The sequence below is a fragment of the Plecotus auritus genome, assembly GCF_963455305.1.
Source record: "Plecotus auritus genome assembly, chromosome: 6".
NCBI classification, from domain to species: Eukaryota; Metazoa; Chordata; class Mammalia; order Chiroptera; family Vespertilionidae; genus Plecotus; species Plecotus auritus.
Window position 1 is genome coordinate 6,467,235 of NC_137773.1, and position 24,167 is coordinate 6,491,401.

The 24,167-nt window shown below is 42.3% G+C and overlaps 1 protein-coding gene across 2 annotated transcripts; it reads right to left on the reverse strand.

Moving 5' to 3' along the window:
• Positions 1-2,463: 2,463 nt before the first annotated feature.
• Positions 2,464-24,145, reverse strand: NPM1 (nucleophosmin 1). Of its 2 annotated transcripts, XM_080673794.1 has the most exons (11): positions 23,758-24,145; positions 21,940-22,019; positions 21,098-21,217; positions 20,706-20,799; positions 20,285-20,391; positions 20,128-20,195; positions 13,258-13,315; positions 12,833-12,916; positions 12,036-12,137; positions 9,699-9,773; positions 2,464-7,452 (listed from the first exon to the last, which is right to left on the reverse strand). In XM_080673794.1, the coding sequence occupies exons 1-11, from the start codon at positions 23,813-23,815 to the stop codon at positions 7,414-7,416; spliced, it is 885 nt and encodes a 294-aa protein (XP_080529920.1). In that variant the 5' UTR covers positions 23,816-24,145; the 3' UTR covers positions 2,464-7,413. The 2 variants fall into 2 exon arrangements, with proteins under 2 accessions (XP_080529920.1, XP_080529921.1); XM_080673795.1 differs by lacking the exons at positions 2,464-7,452; positions 9,699-9,773 and adding an exon at positions 10,667-10,993.
• Positions 24,146-24,167: the final 22 nt, after the last annotated feature.

The following is a 24,167-nucleotide window of genomic DNA, read 5'->3' on the forward strand; positions in this document are numbered from 1 at the left end:
TCCGGGGCGCTCCGCGGCGCGCCCTGCGGCATCAGCGCCCCGCGCGGCTCCTCCCGAGCGCTGCGCCCTCCGGGCTGGCGCGGGGGCTGCGGGGCGGCCGCAGCTATGCAGGAGGCGCCCAGCCGGTGCGGGGAAGCTTGCTCACTGCCGGCCGGCCGGCCGTCCGGGCGTCCACGGGAAACTGGCTGTCCGGTTCACTCCGGGGACAGCATGCGTGGCGGGGCTGGAAGCTGGGGTGCGCTCTCTGGCCGGGGCGCGGGACTGCGCGGGGCCAGGGGTCAGCGCTCCGGGGCTGGAGCGCGCGGCTGCTGCACGACCGCGTCACGGCCGCTCCGTCTGGGCGCCCGCCGGCTCATGTCTCCTCCTCCGCGTCTCTCCGGCCGTGCGCATCGCCGCCTCCCACCACTGGCGGCGGCCGGGGCGTTTTCTACGCGCGGGCGGCGAGGGGGCGGGGGGGCCGGGGGCGGGCCCGGGCCCGAGCCGGCACAATGAGGATGCGGGGCCCGGGGGCTCCCCCCTCGGGGCGCGGCCGGACGGGCGCTCAGCTCGCCTGGGTGCGCCGCGCCCACATCAAAGGCGGCCCTGCCTGCTAGCTTGCCTGCCGCGGCCTCTCCACTGCCTCCTCCTTCTCCTGGCGGCTCCGGTTGGAGGGAGGCGCTCAGACTCTCGGCGACGGGACCGGCAGCTCCAAAGGGGCAGAGCCCGGGAGACTGGCGCTAGTGAGCGTTAGAAGCCGTCGGAGCTCTGCGCCAGCGAGCAATGACCCGCGCCGCGGCGCAAAAGGTGCCCGAATTGGGCAGGCAGTGGTTCCCAAGAACGCAGTTAGCTGCGGAACCTCCTCACTCGCCCACATTCCCTCCTCATTCTCACACCCGCTAGCGCTTGAGTAGGGGAGCAAGGAGGGGGCGGGTCAGGCCCAGCCCCTAGGGCGGCTCCTTTTAAGAGGGATCACTTTTACCCGCCTTGTGAGTCCACGCAGGATGGTGGCGTGTCCCAGCTGCCCTCTCAGACACCTGGCCACACTAAGTGATCCCCTTCCACTCTCTCCTTCCTGCATTAGATACAAACAAGTGCAGAAAACCTTGTGAGGTTGAGGGGGAGGGGTCTCCAGGGTGTCTCTTCCCCTCGGGGCTCGCGGCTGGGTACTCGGATCCCAGCAGGGCTCTCCCGTAGGCAGCCAGCTTTGGAAACGCATGACTGCCATCTAGAGGCTCAGAGGCTTCACTGCAACCCCAGCCCGGGCTGGCTACGGGCTACAGACCGGGAGGAGCCAGCAGGACTCTGGTCAGCGACCACTCTAGGCCCAACGCTGGTCTCCTAGCTTGAGACTTGCTTCCCTTTGCATGCTCAGCAGTTCGACTCCTTTAACCAAGACCCCTCTGAGGACATCTCTTCTCACCGCCTCTGCGCCTTCAGAGGCATCACTCCTATCCTCCCCACCAACCTCAAAACGATGTTCTTGTCACATGCAGCTGCTGGACTGTGGAGCCCACCACAGCAAGTCTCTGCCTTTGACACTAAGGGGAAAAGGTCATAGTGGAAAAGAAACTGAACAAGCTCAAAGAACAAAACCCAGGAATCCAAATTACTGGGTTTAAAACCTCCCTGTGTCGTGGGCTGGGGATGATGTTGCCATTTCACTGGAGTGTAAACTGAAGCAGGTGCTATTGAACCCTGCTATTCCCTAGTCGTGGAATATGAAATGGCAACAACTGTCCAAAACACCAGGCCTCTCTGCAAGCCATGTTAGGCTCCCTTTCGAAGCTGAGGCTGTCTTAAACAGATAGCCTGTTTCAGCATTGGACACAAGTGCAGAAAACCTTTTCAAAACTAGCTGCCAAGTGATGGGGAAAGTTCTTGTGTGAAGTGCTGGGCTGAATGTACTTAGACATTCTCATTGCCAGAACTGGACTTGCAGTTACTGGTAAGTCCCAAGTCCTAGAGAAAATTAACCTACCCCAAGATAGGTGCAATGACCAGATGCCACAGACATGGACAGAAATGCCCTGCAGGGCCCGAGCCATCACCACCATCCTTGAGCTTGCGTTTATACGAAGAACTCTGACAGACCAGTCAAGAGGTAGTTTTGACCAAGTGAGGTGTTTGAAGTATCTCCTGGCTAAGAATCTTCCAAGTTTTCTATCCTGTTCTCTATTACTTTGGGATGGAATAGGTTTATATGTTCCACCTAAAATGCTTGCAATTTTTTTCAGTGCTCAGATAAAGCCTATTTGTCCATCTCACAAATAAGACTGTCACTCAAATACGACTGACCAAAGAGTTGTCAAGAGAACAGTTCTGAGTAAGGATATAAACTCGTCAGAGGTCCTAGACATGGGTACTGCTTCTAACATTTACTTATAAACTACAGCAAGTCTGACTGTGCTTCCCACCGACAAACCATGGCTAAGAACAGTTACAACTCAGTTGTGTTACTGAATGAAGTCAGGCACACATGAAGGCTCCAGGAGTTTTTAGCTTTTATTAATTTGCTAATTATGGATTTCAGGTTATTTTCACATGAAGTTGGGAGGTGTTCAACCTGACTCCAAATCCAGTCATTTTATATAGTTTTCACATAACATACATGAATCTTAAATGTTCCTTCCATCTGAATTTGGCGTGTTCATATAGCACTTAGGATGTGCCACTATTTGCAATTTCTCATCAATTTAATCACCACTTATCGAGATCCTGTGTAGTGGGTCCTGGGTGAAGAAGGCCAATAAGCAGAGCTGACCGTGCAAAGGAATATTCCAGGCAAAAGATGTCAAATGCCTGCAAGTAGGAAAGGCTGGATGACAGGCAGGGTTGGCCAGGGGGGAAGAAGTGGCAGATGAGGGTGAGAACAGGCAATGCTTGGTCATCCTTTGCAAAGGCCTTTTTTCCTAAAAGGTACTATTTACATAAAATTTTTAAATGCATGTCTCAAGTGTTCTTGGAGTTTAACAAATGTTTAGTTATGCAAACACCTTTTCAGGTAACCTCCCCTCACCCATCACTAGCCCCAAGTTACCATTAATCTATTGGCTCTAGATTCGTTTCACATAAATGGAACCATATATTACGTGCTTGTGTCCAGCTCCTTTTGCTCAACGTGTTTGAGACTCATCCTTGTCTGTTGTTGCTTTTATCTATAGATGTTCCTTTTTATTGCCAAGTAGTACTCAACAGTGTGGATATACCAGTTTGTTCGACAATTTATCAAAGGCTTTGAAACAGAAGGTTAAACCCGGTTTTTGAAACAGCAGGTGAACTGGCAGCATGTGAGTGGCTGCCAGTCCAGGCCAGAGTTCAGTAGTTGGGATTAGGTGGCTGTGCTGGTCCTCCTGGAACCATCAGACCTGCATTTCATCCCCCACTCTAGGCTAGTGAACTCTCAATTTTCTGATTCACATCTCACATCTGCAAAACCCCTGGTTGCCTTAAGGGAAATTGAGAAGGTATGTTGACTGCTAGCCCAATGAATGTCAGCCCCGCAGGGTAGGTACCCATTTTGCTTATTGACTAATCCTAAGCACCTGAATAGTCAGTATATATCCAAACTAGAGGCCCGGTGCACGACATTCGTGCACTGTGTGGAGGGTATCCCTCAGCCCAGCTTGTGCCTTCTTGGTCTGGGACCTCTCAGGGGATGTCCAACTGCCAGCTTAGGCGTGCTCCCCCAAGGGGTCCTTAGCGCTGCTGCATAGACGGGAGACTCCCGCCACCGCCACTATGCTTGCCAGCTGTGAGCTGGCTTCTGGCTGAGCAGCACTCCCCCTGTGGGAGCGCACTGACCATCAGGGGGCAGCTCCTGCATTGAGCATCTGCCCCCTGGTGGTCAGTGTGCCTGATACAACTGGTCATTCTGCCGTTCAGTCCACTTGCATATTAGGGTTTTATTATATAGGATGTTTAGATCCTTCCTATCTGGTTTTCAAGTGAAAGTAAACTAACCACATCTCAAGCTGTTTCAGCCTCTCTCCAATGATAAGTGTCAGGTAATCTGCAGAATACAAACTTTTTGAACAAAGATGGGAGAACCTTTAGCCCAAGAACATGAGACAAAGGCAGCCTTCCAGCCTTCAACGGATCAGTTTAATAAGAAAAGTACACCCTTAGCAGAGGAGGCTCTAAAATTTTCTCAGAACCACCTCTTGAAGCTTTCACAGCACTAAAACAGGGCCTCTACTGCCAAGTTTGAGTCAAGGAGCAACTGGCTCTTTGGTGAGAAATGGCTGGAAGATAGCCTTAATTTTCAGAAATAAGCTTAACCCTATTATCTCAATAGCCCACACCACTATCTTTGATGAGTAAGCTCAGTATTTGTGACCCTCAAAACTTTTACCTTGAATAAAAGCCCCACACCCTTGACAATGTCTATCTCCCTTCACTGAGCTAGTAGTTGTCAAAACCACATACTCCCTTCTGCAAGCTTTGTGACATAGCACTATAAACCTCCATCCATCACGACCCATCATTTGCACAATCCAGTTGACAGTCCAATCTGCTCTCCCCAAATGGCCCTATTAACCTATTTTGTTCTCTGGTGAGGCTGAAGGTAACAGCTCTAGAGTTCTCACCCATGACCTAACCTTACACGATTAAGACATCAAATGAAGAGAAGCTTCCGGCAGTCAGCCACCAAGTGCATCTCTGCCTCTGCTCAGCTCAACATCAACAAGCAGTGCTCTCACCCAGACTGTGGTCTCTAAATACCACTGTTTTCTTAAGAACCAAAGCTCCTTGGAGAAATGGATCAATCCAGGTCTGAGAAAATTAAGATGCTTGACATCAAAGACACTGGAGTCTGTGATGGTAGGAGCAAGCTTGAAGGGGAGTCCATTGCACAAAGATAAAATGCACTGGACTGAAACACAAATACCTAAGTCTGATTTCAGGATACTTAAACTCACTGGTTACTCTGAGGCTGCTAGGACAAGAATCCATCGTTCTGAAAATTGGCAAAATAAAATATCGAAAATATTTTTCAGTTAGGTACAAATGGAGGCAATAAAAGTGGGGATTTTAAAGAAAATGCCTGCAGAATAACGAATGGTATTTCGCTAAGGCTAAGTCGTTAAAAAACATTCATGTTGACTGACTTATGGGAAATATAGTTGATTCAAGCAGCAAGTACTTTAAAAAGGCAAGCTGCAGACCCACCTAAAGCCAAGCGGTGTTCCCAGTGAAGGAACTATAAATCCCCAATTTGATTAACGAACCAGCCTCCTCCACTATTGATGAACATTTTCTCCTCGGAAACACAGGAAATTGTTTTTTCCCTTATTGGTCTTAGAAAACTTAAAAAATGCTGATGTTAAAAAAAACCGTTTTCCATAATAGGCACCTTAGTATTTGTTTAGCAATTAAGCCTACATTGATCCAAATACGGCCAATGCCACATTACCAGTCTGCATGTGCAAAGGAGAAGTCAGTTTTTTAAAAAGGTATTTTCTAAGCCACAGAGCCTAGGAGTTCACTTTTCAGATCACTGTCATACTTGGTTGGCTAACATCTAATAACTAGCACTATTAGTGACTGTTGGGGCACAGGAATCTTTAATTTCTGTATTTCCAAATAAATAAGCCCTACCTGGAACATTTTTCAACAGCGGATCTGATTAGTTCTTTAAAATAAGCATCAACCACCAGTACGGCCCCTTGCTTCCCCTCAGAACAGTGAAGTTCTTTTGGGTTTCCCGTTTAAAAGTGCCCATCAGCCAAAACAAAGGTAAGGTTTAACTTCTACACGCAGCACGAAAACACTGCAACTTCCAGACCTACTTTTGGTTCAGACGTTTATACTAGTACACGTCTACTTCTGAACATGTTAAGTAACTGATATTAACAATTACCTACCATACTCCCATTTCACACACAGTAAGACACTATTTGGGGAAGGAACGACTCAGCTTTAACACAGTAACCTTTTTAATTAACCTGCAGGTTGGTTTAGTGTTTTACTTGGGATTGTCTTATCAATTTAAAATAGATGATCTTTTAAACTTGTATATAAACGTCTTTTAAAATACACGAACTTCCCACTGAGGCAGTTTACCTTCTTCTAATGAGCCTCCATTAAAATAAAGGTAGAGGGAAGTTGTAAGAACAGACTGTGCTGGAGACTGATCAATCAATGAAGAAAACTACAACCTAAAGTAAATGAAATGACACCTGGAACTGGGACTTGACAGCAAAGCACTGCACCAATCTTTCCCCCACCCTAAACCAAGGCTAGCCTGGAAAATCATCCCGATTAAAAGGCTAATGTCTGCAGACCACATCAAAATGTACCTGGAATTGGATAGGCTGGTGCACCCTCCTAATCAAAGATCAACAGACTGAGGGAGGAAAAAGGTAAACAGGTAAATAGTGCATGGAATGGGAGAAAAGTTTCTTCAGACTTTAGCACACAGCAACACAAATTTGAAGACAGTAAATAAAGTCTCTCCTCAAGTTTAAACAAAAAGGAATGAGGAAAACATCCAAGAGAATCAAACAGAAGGCCTACAAATGAATGAGAGTGAAGTAGGAGGCTGAAATCTCTCAAGAAAATAGTCCAGAATTGGAGACTGGAGAACAGACTCAGTCCAGCCAAGGCCCAGAACAAGATTATAAAACACATAAAATCTCAGAACCTGCAACAATAAAAATCTTAATTAGCACACCCCCCCCCCCACTCCTGGTCACATGCAAAATACACGAAGCCCTAGCTGGTTTGGCTGTGAATAGAGCTTTGGCCTGCAGTCTAAAGGGTCCAGGGTTCGATTCCAGCCAAGGGTCACATGCCCCAGTTGCAGGCTCAATCCTCAGGGGGCTGGGAGGGGGAGGGTAGCTGAGAATGTAGTTCATTTTCTGTTCTGATTCAATAGGGGGTCTGATGGACCATTTGGAAACACATTAGCATGGCTACAATCAACTATTATCAGGAGACAAGAAGGTATAAGCACTAAATACAATGAAAAATAGACTGCTTAGCTGTGAGAAGCATTACTACTTAGAGCTATAGAGCAGAGACTATTTCTCATGAGATTTTAGGATACTATTTGACACTTAACTGTGTACATTTATTTCTGATAAAGCATAAAGAGAATAAATTAGAGACAGTGCTACTTTATTAAAATACTGAGTTTTATTTCACATGTATATTTTTGTCTCCCCACCATTCCCATTTGTCTGACCACTACTACTACTATGTCCTATCATAACATTCCATACATACTTAAAACCAAGCAAAGGGTGGAGTTCCATCTTTAAAAACTAAACAGGCATTTTGGACAACACATTCTTGGCAATGGAACCTGGACAACATTTATCAGACACGGTAGGGAAAGTTCTCACTCTGCATTATAAAAAGGACAGCCAGATATCAACTGTTACAGAAATGAAATAAGACGGAAAATTTTAACAAACTGTTTAAACTATTTTCTTAAAGAGACTTCCTCCACTGCCAGAGATCTTGAATAGCCTGGAGAAAAAAAAGAAAGAAATGTGGTTAAAGAACCACAGCACTTCACAGACAACCAATAAATTAAACCACGTCTCTTTGTACAGTTCAACATACCTATCTTTCATTCTACCACCAAAAAGGCTCACTCTAGATAATTAAGATTCTTAAAAAAAAAAAAAAAAAAAAAAAAAACCATACTAGGAAAGTATCATTGTCAATTTCTACTTATAGATGATTTCTATAGGGTGGGGCAAAAGTAGGCTTATAGTTGTGAATATGCAAAACACAAGATTCTTGTATTATTATTTACTGTAAATTAATTACATTTGTCCCACCCTGTACTTGTTCTCATGCTGGTAATTCAGCAACATCCATGTAAAAATAAAATTCTTCAAGTGATAAAAACCCATCATGAGTCATGGTAAGTACAGTATAATCTACTTCAAGATGGCATTTCTTTTTCTATTCATAAACAATGTTCTCTTTTTAAAGAACAGTCTTGGTTTTTTTTTCCAGCTCTTAATTCAAGAGTTTCTGCAGAAATTTGCTATTTCTCCAAGTCCATCTGGAAGGGATTTTACTAGCCAAATCCTCACAAGCAACACTTTTTCATAAGAAAAACTGCACAAGCAATGGGAAAATTTTTATGGTGACTCCTTGCTTCTGTAGCTATGCCATAAAAAACGTGAGACATTTAGTTTTGATCATCTCTGAAGTAGTAAACTGAGCTATTACACTCTTTACTATTGTAGAAATTTCATCTTGGTACTTTTCAGAAAATAGTGAAGAAAATACTTGGAGTCAGAAAATACTGCTGTTAGCAGTGAGTTCAGTCATTTCAGCTGCAAGACTGATGTTACACTGTGTGGAAGGCCGTTACACCTTTATTACTTTTGTCTTCACCTGAATTTTTCTTAATCAAAAATTTCAGTCTGCCACTTTCCTTGGTACAGGTTGAAGAAATCCCATCTCTCTTACAGTTACCTGTTAGTACATGCTGGTTTCTGACTTTCCACCATTTTCAACATTAACAACCGCATACAGCAATTTTCAAAATGTTCATTACTAAGTGTCAACTATTCAGAAAACTTGCAGAATTTTGAAGTTCAAACACATTCACACACACACACACACACACACACACACACACACACACACACACAGTAACAACCAAAAGAATAAAAATGATTGAACTTATCATCTCATGGCCATCAAGTCAATCAAAGATGAACTCACAATCACCCAACCATAAAGTCTTGAACCACTGAAAGGGTTTCAAATCTGAGAAAATAGTGCTGCCATTTATATAACAATTATGGCAGAAAAATGGCTCTGGCAAATTCTTTATTAAAAAAGCTGAGAAAGCCGAAACCGGTTTGGCTCAGTGGATAGAGCGTCGGCCCACGGGCAGACTGAAGGGTCCCGGGTTCGACTCTGGTCAAGGGCATGTACCCTGGTTGCAGGCACATCCCCAGTGGGGAATGTGCAGGAGGCAGCTGATCGATGTTTCTCTCTCATCGATGTTTCTAGCTCTCTATCCCTCTCCCTTCCCCTCTGTAAAAAATCAATAAAATATATTAAAAAAAAAAAAAAAAAGCTGAGAAGACGTAAGGAGCCCTGACAGAAATAAACCATAGGCTGTGTCTGGTATATGCATGGTGCCCAGCAACCCTATGTAACTACTTTTACATTTCCCTTTAAAACCTGTGAGTCACTAACCATGAACAAGACAAAAATTAATACAGCATTTTCCATTGATAAAATACCTTTACTTGTAAGAAACAAAGTCTACCTTGACTCAAGCTACAATATTGAGCATTAACTACAATTTGGTTTCTTGCTTCCAGATTTTACACTTTAGGTTCATTTCAACAAAATGTGCTTCCCATAAGATCTATGGAGAAATGGTTTCCCTCTGCCAACTCACAGGAAAGCAAAAGGCCAGACTGCCCAAGCAGCCAAGTGGAGCAGCAAGGAAAACCACAGCTCAGGTCCTTAGCCAACATAGTACCAACAGTAAAACTGAGCTCAGTAACAAAGAGGTAATTTACCAACTATATAAAAGTTGGGGAAAATACACTAAAAGTTATCTTCTCAGTCTCTGCCAACTAAATTCTTAAGCATTTCCATGTATTCGATCTAAAGTATTGTCTGTGGTTAGGAATCTTTTAAAAGAAGCCAACACTTAAAGAGACTAAAAGAATCATAATAAATCACAATAAAAAAAATTTGGATTAGGTCATGTCTTGAGAAAACTCAGTTACCTCCACGTCAGTCATCCGGAAGCAATTCTTCACATAATTAATGAACTTGGCTTCCACTTTGGGAAGAGAACCGCCCTATTGAGACAAAAGCATTATTAAGGGTGAGTATATCAGCACTATTTGTAAGTTGTTATGAAATTCCTCATATCTGCATGCTATTATTACATGGATCATCAGTTCATTCCTTGTCCCTTCAATTCTTTAAAATCATTGAATACATCTGCTGGGTCTTTCAGGCCCAGAAAGACCTACTGAGTAACTCTTAGGACCTAGGTCTTTCATACCACTCCCATACTGACCGGCTTTGTCAGTTTCAAATTCTCCCCCGATTTTTAAAGTAAATACAAAGTAGGAGCCATGCTTGAGATTCTTCAGGCACTCACATGCCAACTTGGCTGCCTGCTATATAATCTAACAATTCAGTTTTATCGCCACCCTCATCCACCCAGAACCAAATACAAAACAAAGCAAATACACACCCCTTTCAGTACCATATGCACACGTCACCAAAACTGTTAACAGATCACTTTAATACGTACTAAGAACCTAGGCCCAGCACAATACTAACCTGAGTCAATTCAGGGAGCATATGAATGGGGGGAAAAATTAACGTGACATTTCATTCATCTCAAACTAAAGTTTAGCATTTCCTTCAATTATGGGCATAAGGAAGAAACCATAATAGTGTAGCACCAAATTATTTTCTAAGAATTACAATTATGAAACGTTTATCACTACTTTGGAATTATTTAATGTGCAACTAAGTATATCATTTTTATTGTTTCCTATTTTGATAATTTTTCTTTTCCCCAATAACTTGAATCCTTTAAGGTCATGATGACTTCAGGAATGCCAAAAGGGACCATGGCATGAAGTAGGTTAGGGATCAGGTATGGTATTATTCTTAATTGCCTCTATCTCCTAGAAAGTAATTTCCGTTTTTAAATTATTGTCACATACATTCTTCATTCATTCATTCAAATATTTATTGAGCAGCTAGGGAGATACAAAGGTGTTTAAAACATGGTCAAAGAGGCGAGATAAATGAACAAGTCAAGAGAAGTTCACTGAATCACAGCAAAAGAAAGGTGCATTAGGAGACTAAGTGAGATTGCTTCCAGCCTGGAAGGGGGCATGGGTGAGTGATAAACCAGGAAAGGGCATTGAGATTAAAATAGAAGACTTCAGTCTGGATTGTTGATGATACTCAGTATGGACTATATTTGTCTCTCCTTTTCCTCTTTCCCCATCTTTGGGCTTAATTTACCAGTAGTGCCCAGGATTGTTCAATGCGCCTGCAATTAAACCAAGGAGATAGGACCATATTAAAATGCGGGGGAGGGGTATCTAAAAAGTTATTTTAGCACTGTATGCAAGGGATAAATAAAGCAGCGATACGAGGAAACCAAAAAGGTTTACAGTAGTACAAAAGCAAAATCTAGAGGTACATTCAGGCCCTAAAATTTTATTTTTCCAATTGACTTGACTCATCACTGCACAAGGAAACCTACTAAAACACGCAGAACCTAGGCACACAGGAAAACATGGGGAAAGAAGTCAGCGACTTTCCCTCACCACCCACATTTACTCTCAATAACTGGGATCTAAGTAATATTATTTATAAATTAACACTTTTCTCAAATGTGTTTCAAGATATTTAAGTCAATTATCCCATACTCTTCAAGTCCAAAGTTCATGGAAATTTAGTTTAGTGCCCTGGTCAAGTAAGTAGTAGAATGAGTCAATCCTCTTCTCACATTTCCACTATTTAAGACAAAAGGAGACTGAAAACCTATTATAGTCACTAAAAATTTCAAGATATAAATGTATCAACTGGTGACACCTTGGTATAAAAGGAATGACTCAATGTGTTGGAAAATGTTTTTGACTAGAGTCAATCCTTTTTTTTCTTTTTTTTTTTGCTACAACACTAGCAGCCGAAGACTCTCTACTTTTCCAGCTGTTTCATAAAAATTAAGACTCATACGCCCTCTGCTGGCTCTACAGCATCTTACAACTGGAAGAACAGGTAAAGGGAAGTATTATTTGTTCTTGTTCTTATTTTAACATCTAAGGTCAGAATGCATCTTACAACCAACTTACTTATATTTTTTTATAATGAAAAAATAAAGCACATGTATCTTCAAACATGCAAAAAAAAATTACCAGAGATTACAAGTGATTGTAACTAATAATCCATTTCTAAAAAACTTTCATATCATGATCAAGGAACAGGTGTGTATTAAGGACAGTGCTGTTCCAAACCTCCAACAAAAAAGATAATTTGAGTGAGTGGTAAATAAACCTATCTAGTTTCTTAAATATAATTTTACTCACCTTTTCTATACTTGCTTGCATTTTTGCTTTAATGTCTTCTACAGAACTAGGTCCTTTCGGTGTTTTAGGAGTTTTTTCCTGTTTTTTGAAGGATTCTTGACCCTGGAAAAAGTTTAATTCCAAAGTTTTAAGAAAACAGCTCTTAGACCCAGCCTACCTAAATGTTTTGTGAAGTTATTCTTACAATCCTTTCTTATAAACACTAGTAAACAACCAGACTTGAGTTGCTATTACAAATGAATGCATATCTGAACAATTTTTTGTTAAGTCATCCCTTAAAAAAGGAATAGGGATCGTCGGTGCCCGTATTTATATTCGACACCAGGTCAGTTCTACACTTACAGGATCCCATCAAAAAGGAACCCAGAAGACTGCTATGCATGAAGCAGGGAAGTCAATGTAGCTTGATGCCTGGGGCCCATCCTGGAGCACTTAAAGAACATCAGCCCAGGCATTGGGGTTCTTTTAATCTCCTACGTGACTCTAACACCCAGCCAGGTTTGAGAAGCTCTGCACCATGCAACACATTTACCTTTCAACAAGCCAAGATCCCTTACAGGAGGTAACTTTGTATCAAAATAAAAGTACTGCTGCTGGCTTTCTCCCCCACTAGAAAAACAAGCAGCTATACACGTGTGACGGTGACCATCAACAAGCATATGTGGCTCTTTGAAGACACCATTACAGTTGTTCTCCAAAGGCCTATCAACTTCCGGACAGACTACATTCATCCACAGTAGAACCTCTAACTTTTCTAACTAGTTCAATGAAGCCTGGATTTGTATGTTTCCACTTACTTTTGATCTTGGTGTTGATGGTTTTGAGTCTTTTCCATTTTGATTTGATTTTTGTGCATTTTTGGCTGGAGTATCTCGTATGGACTGCAATTAAAATCAATCATAATCAACACACATACCAGAGTACATAAAACTGCCCCAAAGCATGTAAGAAAAGCAGCAGTCGGGCTAAGATGAAGCAATCGTTTTGACGTTGCAAAAGGGCTAGCAAAGTGGAAGAAAGCCACATGAACAAAGAAAACAAGTCCTTTCCCACTATTAGCAAAGTTTTCAGGTCAGCCCTACTGAGGACCAACTTCAAGTATGAGACATCATTTCCTCCTAAAGCCAGCTTTCATTCACTACAAGTCAATAGCACCAAAAATTTCCCATCATTTTCTATTAGCTACTTCTGACTATCTTTTAGCATTGTATATCCTACTTACTTTCTTTACTGGAGCTTTTTCTTCTGCTTCCTCATCATCAAAATCATCATCATCATCACTACAAATGAAATAAGTAAATATTATTTGTGCACTCAACAAAAAACCTATCTAGAAATTGGCTGAATCTCCATTAAATCAAGACATTAAGAACTTTTAAATTCTGGGGGGTTGTCAAGAGTCAAAAGCAGGATCTTGAAAAACAGACATGCACATTCATGTTCACTGCACTATCTATAACAGGGGTGGGCAAACTTTTTGACTCGAGGGCCACAATGGGTTCTTAAACTGGACCAGAGGGCCGGAACAAAAGCATGGATGGAGTGTTTGTGTGAACTAATATAAATTCAAAGTAAACATCACTACATAAAAGGGTACGGTCTTTTTTTTATTTCAATAGTTTTATTCATTTCAAACATTTTAACAAGAATGTAAACACTAATTATTATAATTTGAAACTTCAAAAAATGGAGGAATCATAGCACAATACCTTATATTTAAGATGGCAAAGGCAAAATAAAATTGCCTAACAAAGGAAAGGTACAAAAGCCTTTCAAATTAAACTTAAATATAATAAAATAACTTAAAACTAAAACAAATAGAAAAGAACAAAATGTGTAAACAGTAAATTAAACATGTTCTTTAGTGCAACTTCCAAATTATGCCCGGGACGTAGATGTAGATGGCAATGTAGACTGGGTTGAAAGGTTTTGGTCTTTAAAACATCAACTTCAGTGGGAACAGTGTTGTTGGTCTCCTTTTTTAGCTAGTGCATCAAAGTCTGGAGTTAGTTTTGTTGTGGCTATTCTCAGGATAGATCTTAGGTGTTCGTCAGTTAAGCTGGATCTGTGAGGGGCTTTGTTGATGTTCATGATGCTAAATGTCTGCTCACAAACATAGGTTGACCCAAACAGCACCAGTATCTTCTGGGCCATCCTCCGGATGTTTGGAAAAGTGGCTTCATTAAGTGAAGCATAAAAGTCTCTTAGTTCAAGAGAGCTGAATTTCTCCTTTAGGACAAAGTCAGACTGAAGATGGATGAGTTCCGGTTGCACCTCTTCTGGTGCTGTTTCAGGGTTTTGTGACAAAGGACAGGCCACCAGTTGAAGTGCCTGGTCAATTTTTTCAACATCAGAAAACCGACGACAGAATTCTGCATGCAGGTCACCCAGTGATTTGCTCTATTTCTTCACGTTTTGGATGGTCTCCTTCTGTGTGGCTAGTGTGGCAAAATGAGTGAAGACTTTGTCTGAAATTTGTCTGGAAAAGAAAATCAGCTTCGATTTAAAGGCTTTCACATTAGTGTACATGTCATGTACATACTGATCTTTTCCCTGTAGCTTCACATTTAGCTCATTCAAATGTGAAAATATATCTACAGCAAATGCAAAGTCACACAGCCAATTCTTATCACTCAGCTCAGTAAATTCGTCAGACTTCCCCTTTAATTTCAAAAATGCACCAATCTCTTCTTTGAGCTCCCACACTCGTTGGAAAACTTTGCCCAAACTCAACCAGCGGACACGAGAGTGGTAAAGTCGTGGTGATCCGCATCAGTTTCCTCCAGAAACTTAATAAACTGACGGTACTGAAGTCCCTGTGCTCGAATGAAATTAACAAGCTGTACGACTGGATTAACATGATTAAGTTGTAATATAGACTTGCACAATGATTCCTGGTGAATAATACAAGTGAAGAAAAATAACATCTTGGTTAGGGTTCTCCTCTTGCACTTTATCCTGAATTCTTTATAGCAGTCCAACATTTTTTCCAGTTAAATTTAGAGATCCATCTGTCGTGACATTAGCAAGTTTACTCCATGGTAGCTTCATTTTCTCGATGACAGTAGACACCCGGTCATACAAGTCCTCTCCCCGTGTTTTTCCTTTCAGTGGCTCCATGGCTAAAAACTCCTCCATAATTTCAAAATTGTCACTAATCCCTCGGATAAAAATTAAGAGCTGAGCAGTGTCCTTTACGTCATTACTTTCATCCAATGCTAGTGAATAAAACTTAAAGAACTCTGCCTTACTATTTAACTTGCTGGCCAAGTCTTCATCAATCAGTTCCACTAGACGAGTCACTGTCTTGCGCGATAAGCTGAGTTTTTCAAACTTGCCTTTGCTTTCTGGACACAAGAGACCTGCTGTCTCTATCATACGTTCTTTCAAAAACTCGCCTTCAGAGAGAGGTTTGCTAGCTTTTGCTAATTTGAATGACAGCATAAAACTTGCTTTGGTAGTTGTCTCTTGAATTGCAGTTTGTCTGTGAAATACATTTTGCTGAGCCTGTAATTTAGCCATCAACCTCTGTGCAGTAGCCTCCCGTTCTTGAGGTGACTGCTTGCTAGCATAGTTGCCATGCTTTTTGTGGCAAAGTGACGGCTGAGATTGTACTCTTTGAAGACTGCAAGTGTTTCCTGGCATATCAGACATACCGGCATTGATCGGACTTCGGTGAAAAATATTTTGTTGTCCACTCCCTCTTAAACACTCGGCATTCACTATCCACTTTTCTTTGGTCCACTCATGTTTAATATTGGGCTAAAACCAACAGTACCGTTCTCTTATTAAATTCTTTATTAAAATAAGACAGTAAAGTATAAAAACAAGTGATTAAATTTGCTCTACTATAACATTTTTGGTCTTCTAAAAAATATATATATAACAAAATCATCTGAAAAAGTTCAGACATGGGACAGAGGCACACTCTGACCATAGAGAACAACTCCTTTCCTCCATAGGAAACCTGTGTATCTTTCACACAGGCCCTTTGTTTATGTAACACACATAGCTGCACATTGCTATGTCTTCCAGACACACTTGTATGGGAGGTGCTAGGGCAGTGCAAAACATGGGTAACCAGTAGTTACCACTAGCACTTCCGTTACTGGCAAAAAACAGCCGCAGTGCACATAGTGTGAAAGAGCCCATTATCAATGTCAGATTGCATCCACTGGACTCTATAAAAACAACCAAGTGCCACTGTTAAATGCCCATTGCAACAGTTTTTCTTACTAAAAGCTGGAAATGGCAGGATATTTATATATATACCCCTACTGTGACAGCCTGGCAGAGCATTACAAAGGAGAAAACCCAGTATCTTGTGATGTCCGTAAGTACAAGACTTCAGGCTGTCATTACCAGGAAAGGGTTTCATCCAAGTATTAGATATGAACATTTGATTTTCAGTTTTTCATTTGTCCAATTACTTCTGAAACCCTGAAATTAAGCGATTTTGTAATAAAATCTTGAGTTTATCACATTTCTATACAATCTTTTTGTTCAACCCACTGAATTAGGGTTCATTCACACTAGCCGTGCTGCTGTTGCAGTGTGGTGCAGTACTGCAATGCAGTGCAGCTAGGGTTAATGCAGGGTACACAGGTTTCAATCATGTTTGCGTTGATGCTAATGTGCAGTGGTGCATGTTAACACAAATGCCCTGTAGCCCATATTTTTACAGGCGCAAGGGGAAGAAGCAAACGCAGCGCAAAATGCATTTGTTTTGCCGCTAACACATGCGGTTAGTGGCCACAGTAGCGTTACTGATACCGCATCCGTATCAGCAAAATAATGCAGCCGCAGCATGGCTAGTGTGACATGTCCTCTGTGTGTCTTTTTCCCTGCTGCGCGCATCCGCAATGGGAAAGAAAACTGCAGTGGATACAAGCCCTAAAAGCTGAAAGTCTTTGTTGTTTTATTAACAAGTCATTGTGATGTACAGAATGTGGGAACAGGAAAAAATTGTGTTTGAGTAGAGCTCTTAATCTTACCTCAGAAAGGCTCTGATACTGTGCTCTCCAGGGGCGTCTCCCTACATCACCACGATAACGTGTCTCCGCATTCCCAGGGTGATGTCGGGGGACGCGTCCGCAGGCATTACAAAGAGCCTCTGGAAGATTGAGAGGTTGTTCCTTCTACTGAATGGGCGGATATAAATCCGCCCACTCAGAAGAAGGAGCTGCGGCCGTGTTTCCCGACGTTGCCATGTTAACACTGCTGCTGGTGAAGGAGCGGAGGGGAGAGCAAGAGAACCCTCCACTCTTTCGGCTCCACGGGCCGGATAGAACAGCCGAACGGGCCGGATCCGGCCCGTAGTTTGCCCACGGCTGATCTATAATAATAAAAGGGTAATATGCTAATTAGACCGGACGTCCTTCAGGACTAAGCAAGGGCCGGAGCAAAGCCCGGGTCCCAGGTGCGGAGAGAAGGCAGTGCCGGCAGCCTGGGGAAGGAAGGCCTACTCTTGCATGAATTTTCGTGCATCGCGCCTCTAGTTATTCATAACTGCCAAGAGGTGGAAGCAACCAAGTGTCCCTCAATGGCTAAATGGATAAAGAAAACGTCACATGTACACATGACACTGTCTTGAAGGAAATCCTGTCACATGCTACACCTGGATGAACCTTGAGGACATTATGCTAAGTGCAAGACAGTAACAAAAAAGGCAAATACTACACAATTCAACTTATGAGCCATCTAATCAATTTTTTAAAAAATATATATTTCTTGATTTCAGAGGAAAGGAAGATGGAGAGAGAGATAGAAACATCAATGATGAGAGAGAATCACTGATTGGCTGCCTCCTGCACGCCGCCCCCTACTGGGGATCAAGCCTGCAACCCAGGCATATGCCTTTGGCCAGAATCAAACCTGGGACCCTTCAGTCCGCAGGCTGACACTCTATCCACAGAGCCAAACTGGCTAGGGCTAATTTCTTTATAGAAACTCAGAGTAGATTGGTGGTTGCCAGGAGCTGGGGAGAGGTAGAAATGGATAGTTTTTGTTCAATGGGCAATTTCAGTATTACTAGATGGAAAGAGTTTGAGACCTGTTAAACAATGTGAATATGGTTAACAGTACTGAACTGTTAAAAAATGGTTAGGATGGTAAATGTTTAGTTTTTACAACTAAAAATATAAAAACAAAATTACTTAGGGTTTGGGTAGATGAAAAAAATTTAAACAGAAAACATCCCATGTTTATAGATATATTAAGGTAGCAACACTCCAAATTAATTTAGATTTAACACAATCCCTAAAAGAATGCCAGCTGGCTTCTCCATAACCATTCCTTAAATTCATTATTGAAATTCAAGGGCCCCAAAGTGGACAAATAGGATGTTAAAAAGAACAAAGCTGGAGGGCTCAAAGTTAAACTGCAAAACAGAAATCAGCAGTGTTTTACTGGTGTAAGGATAGACATACATCAATAGAATGGAATCTTGAGTCCAGAAATACACCCATACACAGGGTGGGGCAAAAGCAGGTTCAGTTGTTTGAGTGAAAAATACAAGAATAAACTGTTTTGTGTTCTCACAACTGTAAACCTACTTTTGCCCCATCCTATATTTATGGCAATTACTTCTAAAAGAGTGCCAAGACCATTCAAAGGAGAAAGAAGTCTAAAATGATGTTGGGACAACTTGATATCCACATGCAGTAAGAACGAAGTAGGATCAAAGGTCTAAATGTATGAGTTAAACCTATAAAACTTTTAGAAAATGTGGCAATGATTTCTTAGGTATCTTACATGGTGGTTACATCAGAAATTATCCCCATTTTAAAGATAGAAAATCTCCCAAAGCCCAAGGAGAATCAAGATACCAATCAGGTCCTACTCTAAAGTCTCCCAGGAAAGGACTGTGGCCAAAATCTCTTGACTTTGTGCTATTAGATGTTCACTTATAAACTACACAAAGGTAACTTGAAATCACCAGACTAAATAACCTCAAGCCTAATTAAGCACCCAGATTTCTCATTTTTGTCCTACATCCAGTTTCCATTCCTCTTGGTATATTATTTTAATCCTTACTAACGGCAAATTTTCTAATAGCAAACACCCATTACATTGGGTTTGACACGAATTTTTCTAAGTATTAAACTCTCATCCTTCCCTTATTTTCTGCCTTTATTGGCATGCTCAAGGGGCTTTTTAAAGGTCTTCCAGCTTCGCCAGTTGAGGTTGCTGAAAACCTCTCTTCCAGAGTTTAGCATTCTTCTCAGTCTTTCTGATTCTATTTAAATGTTAATAAATATATATGGACCAACCTAGGAACTCAGGGACAAAGTTAACGGGCAATTAAAAATGCTAATGTGTTAGAAGTTAAGGATTCTGTTGCATATGGGAAAACCATAAGTAGCACTTCTTTAAAATCCTTTCTGTGGATATGTTTTCTTAACTGACTTTAGTGAGAGAGGAAGGGGGAGAGAAACATCATTCAATTGCCTTCCATATGCATCCCGACTGGGAATGGAACCCTCAAGGTGCATGGGACAACACTCCAACCGAGCCACCCAACCAAGACATAAATGGCATTTTATTCCAGTGTACACCTAATTATTTACCATAGCCTTAGGTTAGTAAACACATCAAATCTTGTTTCCAACCTAATTTTAAATTCCCCATGAAAATCCCATTCTCTTTTAGAATATTAATTTCTCAGTAAGGACCCGAAAACCAGGAGCCAAAAATCTTTGGAGGGTGGGGATCCAGGAAGTAACAACTTACAAAATGAATGTAGCTAGAGCTATTCTGAGTCTCTTTCCACCCAATCCATTTATCATAAACTCTTTAGCAGAAAATACACCTAACTGTTAGCTATAGTCATGTGACCACTACAATATTCCTCAGGAAAAAGGTACCTAGTCATACACATCAGGGAAATACTTCTGAAAATTCTCAATGCACTGCAGCACTTTTAAGGTTCATAGTTCCGACAGTATCCTTTAACTTGGCTCATTTAACCCAAAATGACAACCACTGACCATTTACCCTTTATTTAAAGCTATTACCCAATTCTACAGGAAGACTTTGGAAAATTTTCTTAAAACTCCCCCATACAACCTTGTCAAACTTAGTCCATACTTACTCTTCATCATCATCATCCTCATCCTCATCATCTTCATCATCTTCATCAGCAGCAAGTTTTACTTTTTTCTTTAAAAATAAAAACAACAAAAGACCTCATGAGCAAGTGCCCAAACTGAAGGCCAGAATAAGATACCTGTAATAAATTACATCTATACCTGTGGAACCTTGCTACCACCTCCAGGGGCTGACCGCTTTCCAGACATACTTAGGAGTTTCACATCCTCCTCCTCGTCATCTTCTGACTCTGCATCTTCCTCCACAGCTAAAATAAATTTCTTTATTAGCCACTACCAAAACTCAACCCAGAAGCAGAAACTCAGAAAAAAGGGCATTAACATACCGTAATGAGTATTTAAAAACAGATTCTACTACTTAAAAGAGGCAAAAAGCAAACACATTTTTTACAAAAAGGAACTGTGGGACCTAACATTCATTACTAGGTTTCAAATGCAAAGTAACAGGTGTCTCCAGTTATAAATTAGTAATATAACTACTAGATTCCCTCTTCAACCTCTATAAAGACAACAGTCCAGCAGGAACAAGGTAACTGCATAAAAGATAATAAAAATAACATACCTACTAAGTGCTGTCCACTAATATGCACAGGCCCTGAACCACACTTCAACCGTAAGACCACAGGTGGTGTTATTTCAAAGCCACCGAGGGAAACCTACAAGAGATTTGAAATCACTAAATATTGTAAAGAAAATAAAAAGTTAAATATTTTGGCATAAAACCTGCTCATAACTTACAAAAGTTTCTGTTACAGGCACGACAGGCAAATCTATAAACCAAATGAACAAACCAATGAACCCGTTCTCCCACCTGATACACAAGAGCAATCGCCATGTTCCAGTGTTCATCATTCAACCCCGCAGTAACAAACCAAGCCTATCTCCCTGGTGTAACCTGCCCTACTGCAACAGAATTAGACCTTGCCATGAAATCCGAATTACAAGTGCCCTTACCGTTGGCTGTACAGACATTTTCAAAGTTGCCAGTGTTACTTTAATTGGACTGCCTTCGTAATTCATTGCTTCTGCTTCGACAATGTGCAGCTCATCCTTTGCTCCAGCCCCTAGACTGACCTGTAAACAGAAAAATAGCACTTCAACTTAAGTTTCTGTATTATACAATCCGCCAAAAGTTATGTTAAAAAAAGTTACTTATAAACTTTTCGCTATTACCACTGATGGAAAACTAATCTGTGCACAATGTTGTTTTCAAGTTTTATGGGACTTTGACAATCAATTTCTCATACTCAGTAAATTTGAACAAATGCATAAAAATGCACTTGATGACATACAGGGTGTCCCAAAAAAATGCACACACTTTAACAGCTGATTTTGAAAACGAAATGCATTTTAATGAACACTGTCTTTATAATTATTCAAAGCGTGTGTGTATATATTTTTGGGGGGATGGGACAACACCCTATAGTTGTACATGTCATCATCACCTATCCACAGTATGATTACCCAACATTTATTGACCACCTACAAGTTGAGCAGCAGGCTATGAGCTAGTCTCTGCAGGGGACAAAAAACATTTACTACTACCCTAAAAGACTTTATAAGGCATCTTAAGTATATAAATATACAAAGTTGAACAGTAGTGTTACTGGACTTTCACATGATTACCAAAGGAGTGGTAAAAATACCAAGTTTTGAATCACAGGTATACAGAAAATCAGTATACAATACCCAGTTATAAAAATACTATAATAAAAATTAAGTATTAAGCCACACGAATAGGAACTAAGGCTGAAATCAAGAAAGGTTTAGTAGTTTATTTTGAGAAGTTTAAGTACCGTTCGTAAAGATAACTGGTGCTCATTTTCATCATTATCCACCTTAAAGTGATAATCTTTGTCAGCCTTTAGTTCACAACCTGTAAATGAAGAAAAAGAGCAACTATAACACGGAGAAGAAATGCTGAAACTTCAGTGTGGGTAACCCAAAAGTAAATTAACTTGTGGCTTTTCACTATTCTACCAGAAGGCCTCTCTTCCTAGATTTCTTGAACACAAATGCCTACAATCAAATAACATCCATACAGGCCTTAACATATCCCTGGACATGTCTATTCTTGCCTTAAACATAATTTCTGTACATAATCTAATGTACATCATTCAACGATGGTATGTCGGCATATCCTAGGGAATAGTTCCAACAGAAAGGGTCAACAAAAATATCTTGCTATAACTTGATCAGAAACCCAGCTATTCAAAATGGCTAGAAACGAAAGCATTAATGTATACTGCATATTACCTATTACACCAATAAGCAATTGTTATAAGTACCATCAGAGAAAATTTTTAATTAATTTAAATGATCCCATTGAATTGCAATGTTACTGGTACATAGATGCTTAAATGTTATTGCTCAATTAACAAACCTCAGCATGCCGTAAGCAACAAAATAAACTTGGGGCAGAATTTGCAGTGACTTGAAGGCTGACTGACACAAAGAAATGGCTTCAACAAGTTTACTGAAAACCAAATTCTGCTCTCTCCTTAGTATTGTGTATTGTGTCCTGGGAAGAGGAGGAATCCCAAAACCTTGGTATGAGTATAGCAACAGTACCGGGTCTTATTGACCCAAATTGAACCTTAGCACATGTCTCATCTTTCAAAAAAAAAAAAAAAAAAAAAAGCCGTTTGCACGATTCCGCACAGAAGGCACCCTCCCTCCAAAAAAAAAAAAGTCATTTATAACGCGCCAGCTCTGATGTCCAGAATCGTGGTTTAGATCTTATCTATTTACCTGCAAGTGCAACCTTCCTAAGTCGCTTGAGTTCTGAGCATCACTATCGTCACCTGTCTAGTAGTGGGCCATTCGCACCTCCGCGGTGAAGTCCGGTGAAAGGGCTCCATAGAGGACTGCCTGAACAAAGGCCTCCACCATCCAGGTACCACCCACCACTTCACCGACCATTTCCCGCCCGACAGCCCCAATGAAGCCCCAGGGTCCCGGGCTCAGGGGTGACAAGACACCAGTGAGCCCCGGATGTAGCGCCCATACCCCTCCTTCCCCCAACCACGTGGCAACCACGTGCTCCCAGCGCCTGCGCCTCCTCACGCCGGACCGCGCCTCCCCTCCCCCTGAAGCCCGCCGAGGCACTGGGGTGTCTGGGCTCTAGAATTCCTGAGGCCTGGAGAGCAAGGCCAGGCGCTATCCATCCTCTCCTCCTGAAAGAAGGCCTATGCCTCACACCACGAGCCCACACAACCTCCTGCACCAATCTGGGGCCTTGCACCAAAGACACTGGCCGAGAATCAAAAGCCTACGGAACTCACACACCCCTTGGGAAAAATGATGCCTGGAGCTCTATAGTTTACCCCAGACAAGCCGAACCCTCAGCCAGCCGGTTCCAAGGAACCCCACACTCTGGGTCTTGGACCGCTCACCCCCAGGGTTCAGGACGCCCCTCCTTCCCATCCCTTAGTGCTCACCCCTCCTGGTTCTCCATCCCTTAGGCTGCAAGGCCCTGGCGACTTGCTTCCCACTCCCTCAGGCCTTCAGCCTGCCTCGCTTTCTTCCACAGCCTGGCCTCAGCCGCATTCCCGCCCCCCCACCTCAAAGCCACTAGGCCCTGCTCGGCCTCGCTCCAAACCCCCAGTAGTTACCGAAAAGGTAGTTCTGGGGCCTCAGAGGGCTCATGTCCATGTCCATAGAATCTTCCATGGGGTGGTAGCACGCACTTAGGTGAGAGAGAAGGCGGACGGAGATAAACGGCTTCGGTGCTGCAGAACAGACGCGCAGGACGGAATCGCACCAGGGAAAGGACGCGGGCTCTCTGCGTACATATAAAGCACCAGGAGATCTCGCGAGAGTTCCCAAAGTCTCGTCGCCGCGCGCGTGCTCGAGAGCCCCTCTTCCCGCACGGTAGCCCTCCTGCGCAAGCGCTCTTCAACCCGACTCCTTCCTTCCTCGCCCCCCGCCTCCACCAGGTACTTGAGGGGCTCTCACCGAGCACGCGCACTCCTAAGCGGGCCCCACCCCTCCGCCGCCGCCGCGGCCGGTGCGCACGCGTGCT

Bases quoted from the DNA above. Each gene is read 5' to 3' on its own strand.
- NPM1 (XM_080673794.1), bottom strand. From the start codon at position 23,815: ATGGAAGATTCTATGGACATGGACATGAGCCCTCTGAGGCCCCAGAAC. The intron at 20,196-20,284 runs GTATAGATGTAA...TTATTTTTAAAG, and splicing joins GTGGTAGCAAGGTTCCACAG to AAAAAAGTAAAACTTGCTGC. The intron at 9,774-12,035 runs GTGAGTAAAATT...TTGTCTCAATAG, and splicing joins TGCAAGCAAGTATAGAAAAG to GGCGGTTCTCTTCCCAAAGT.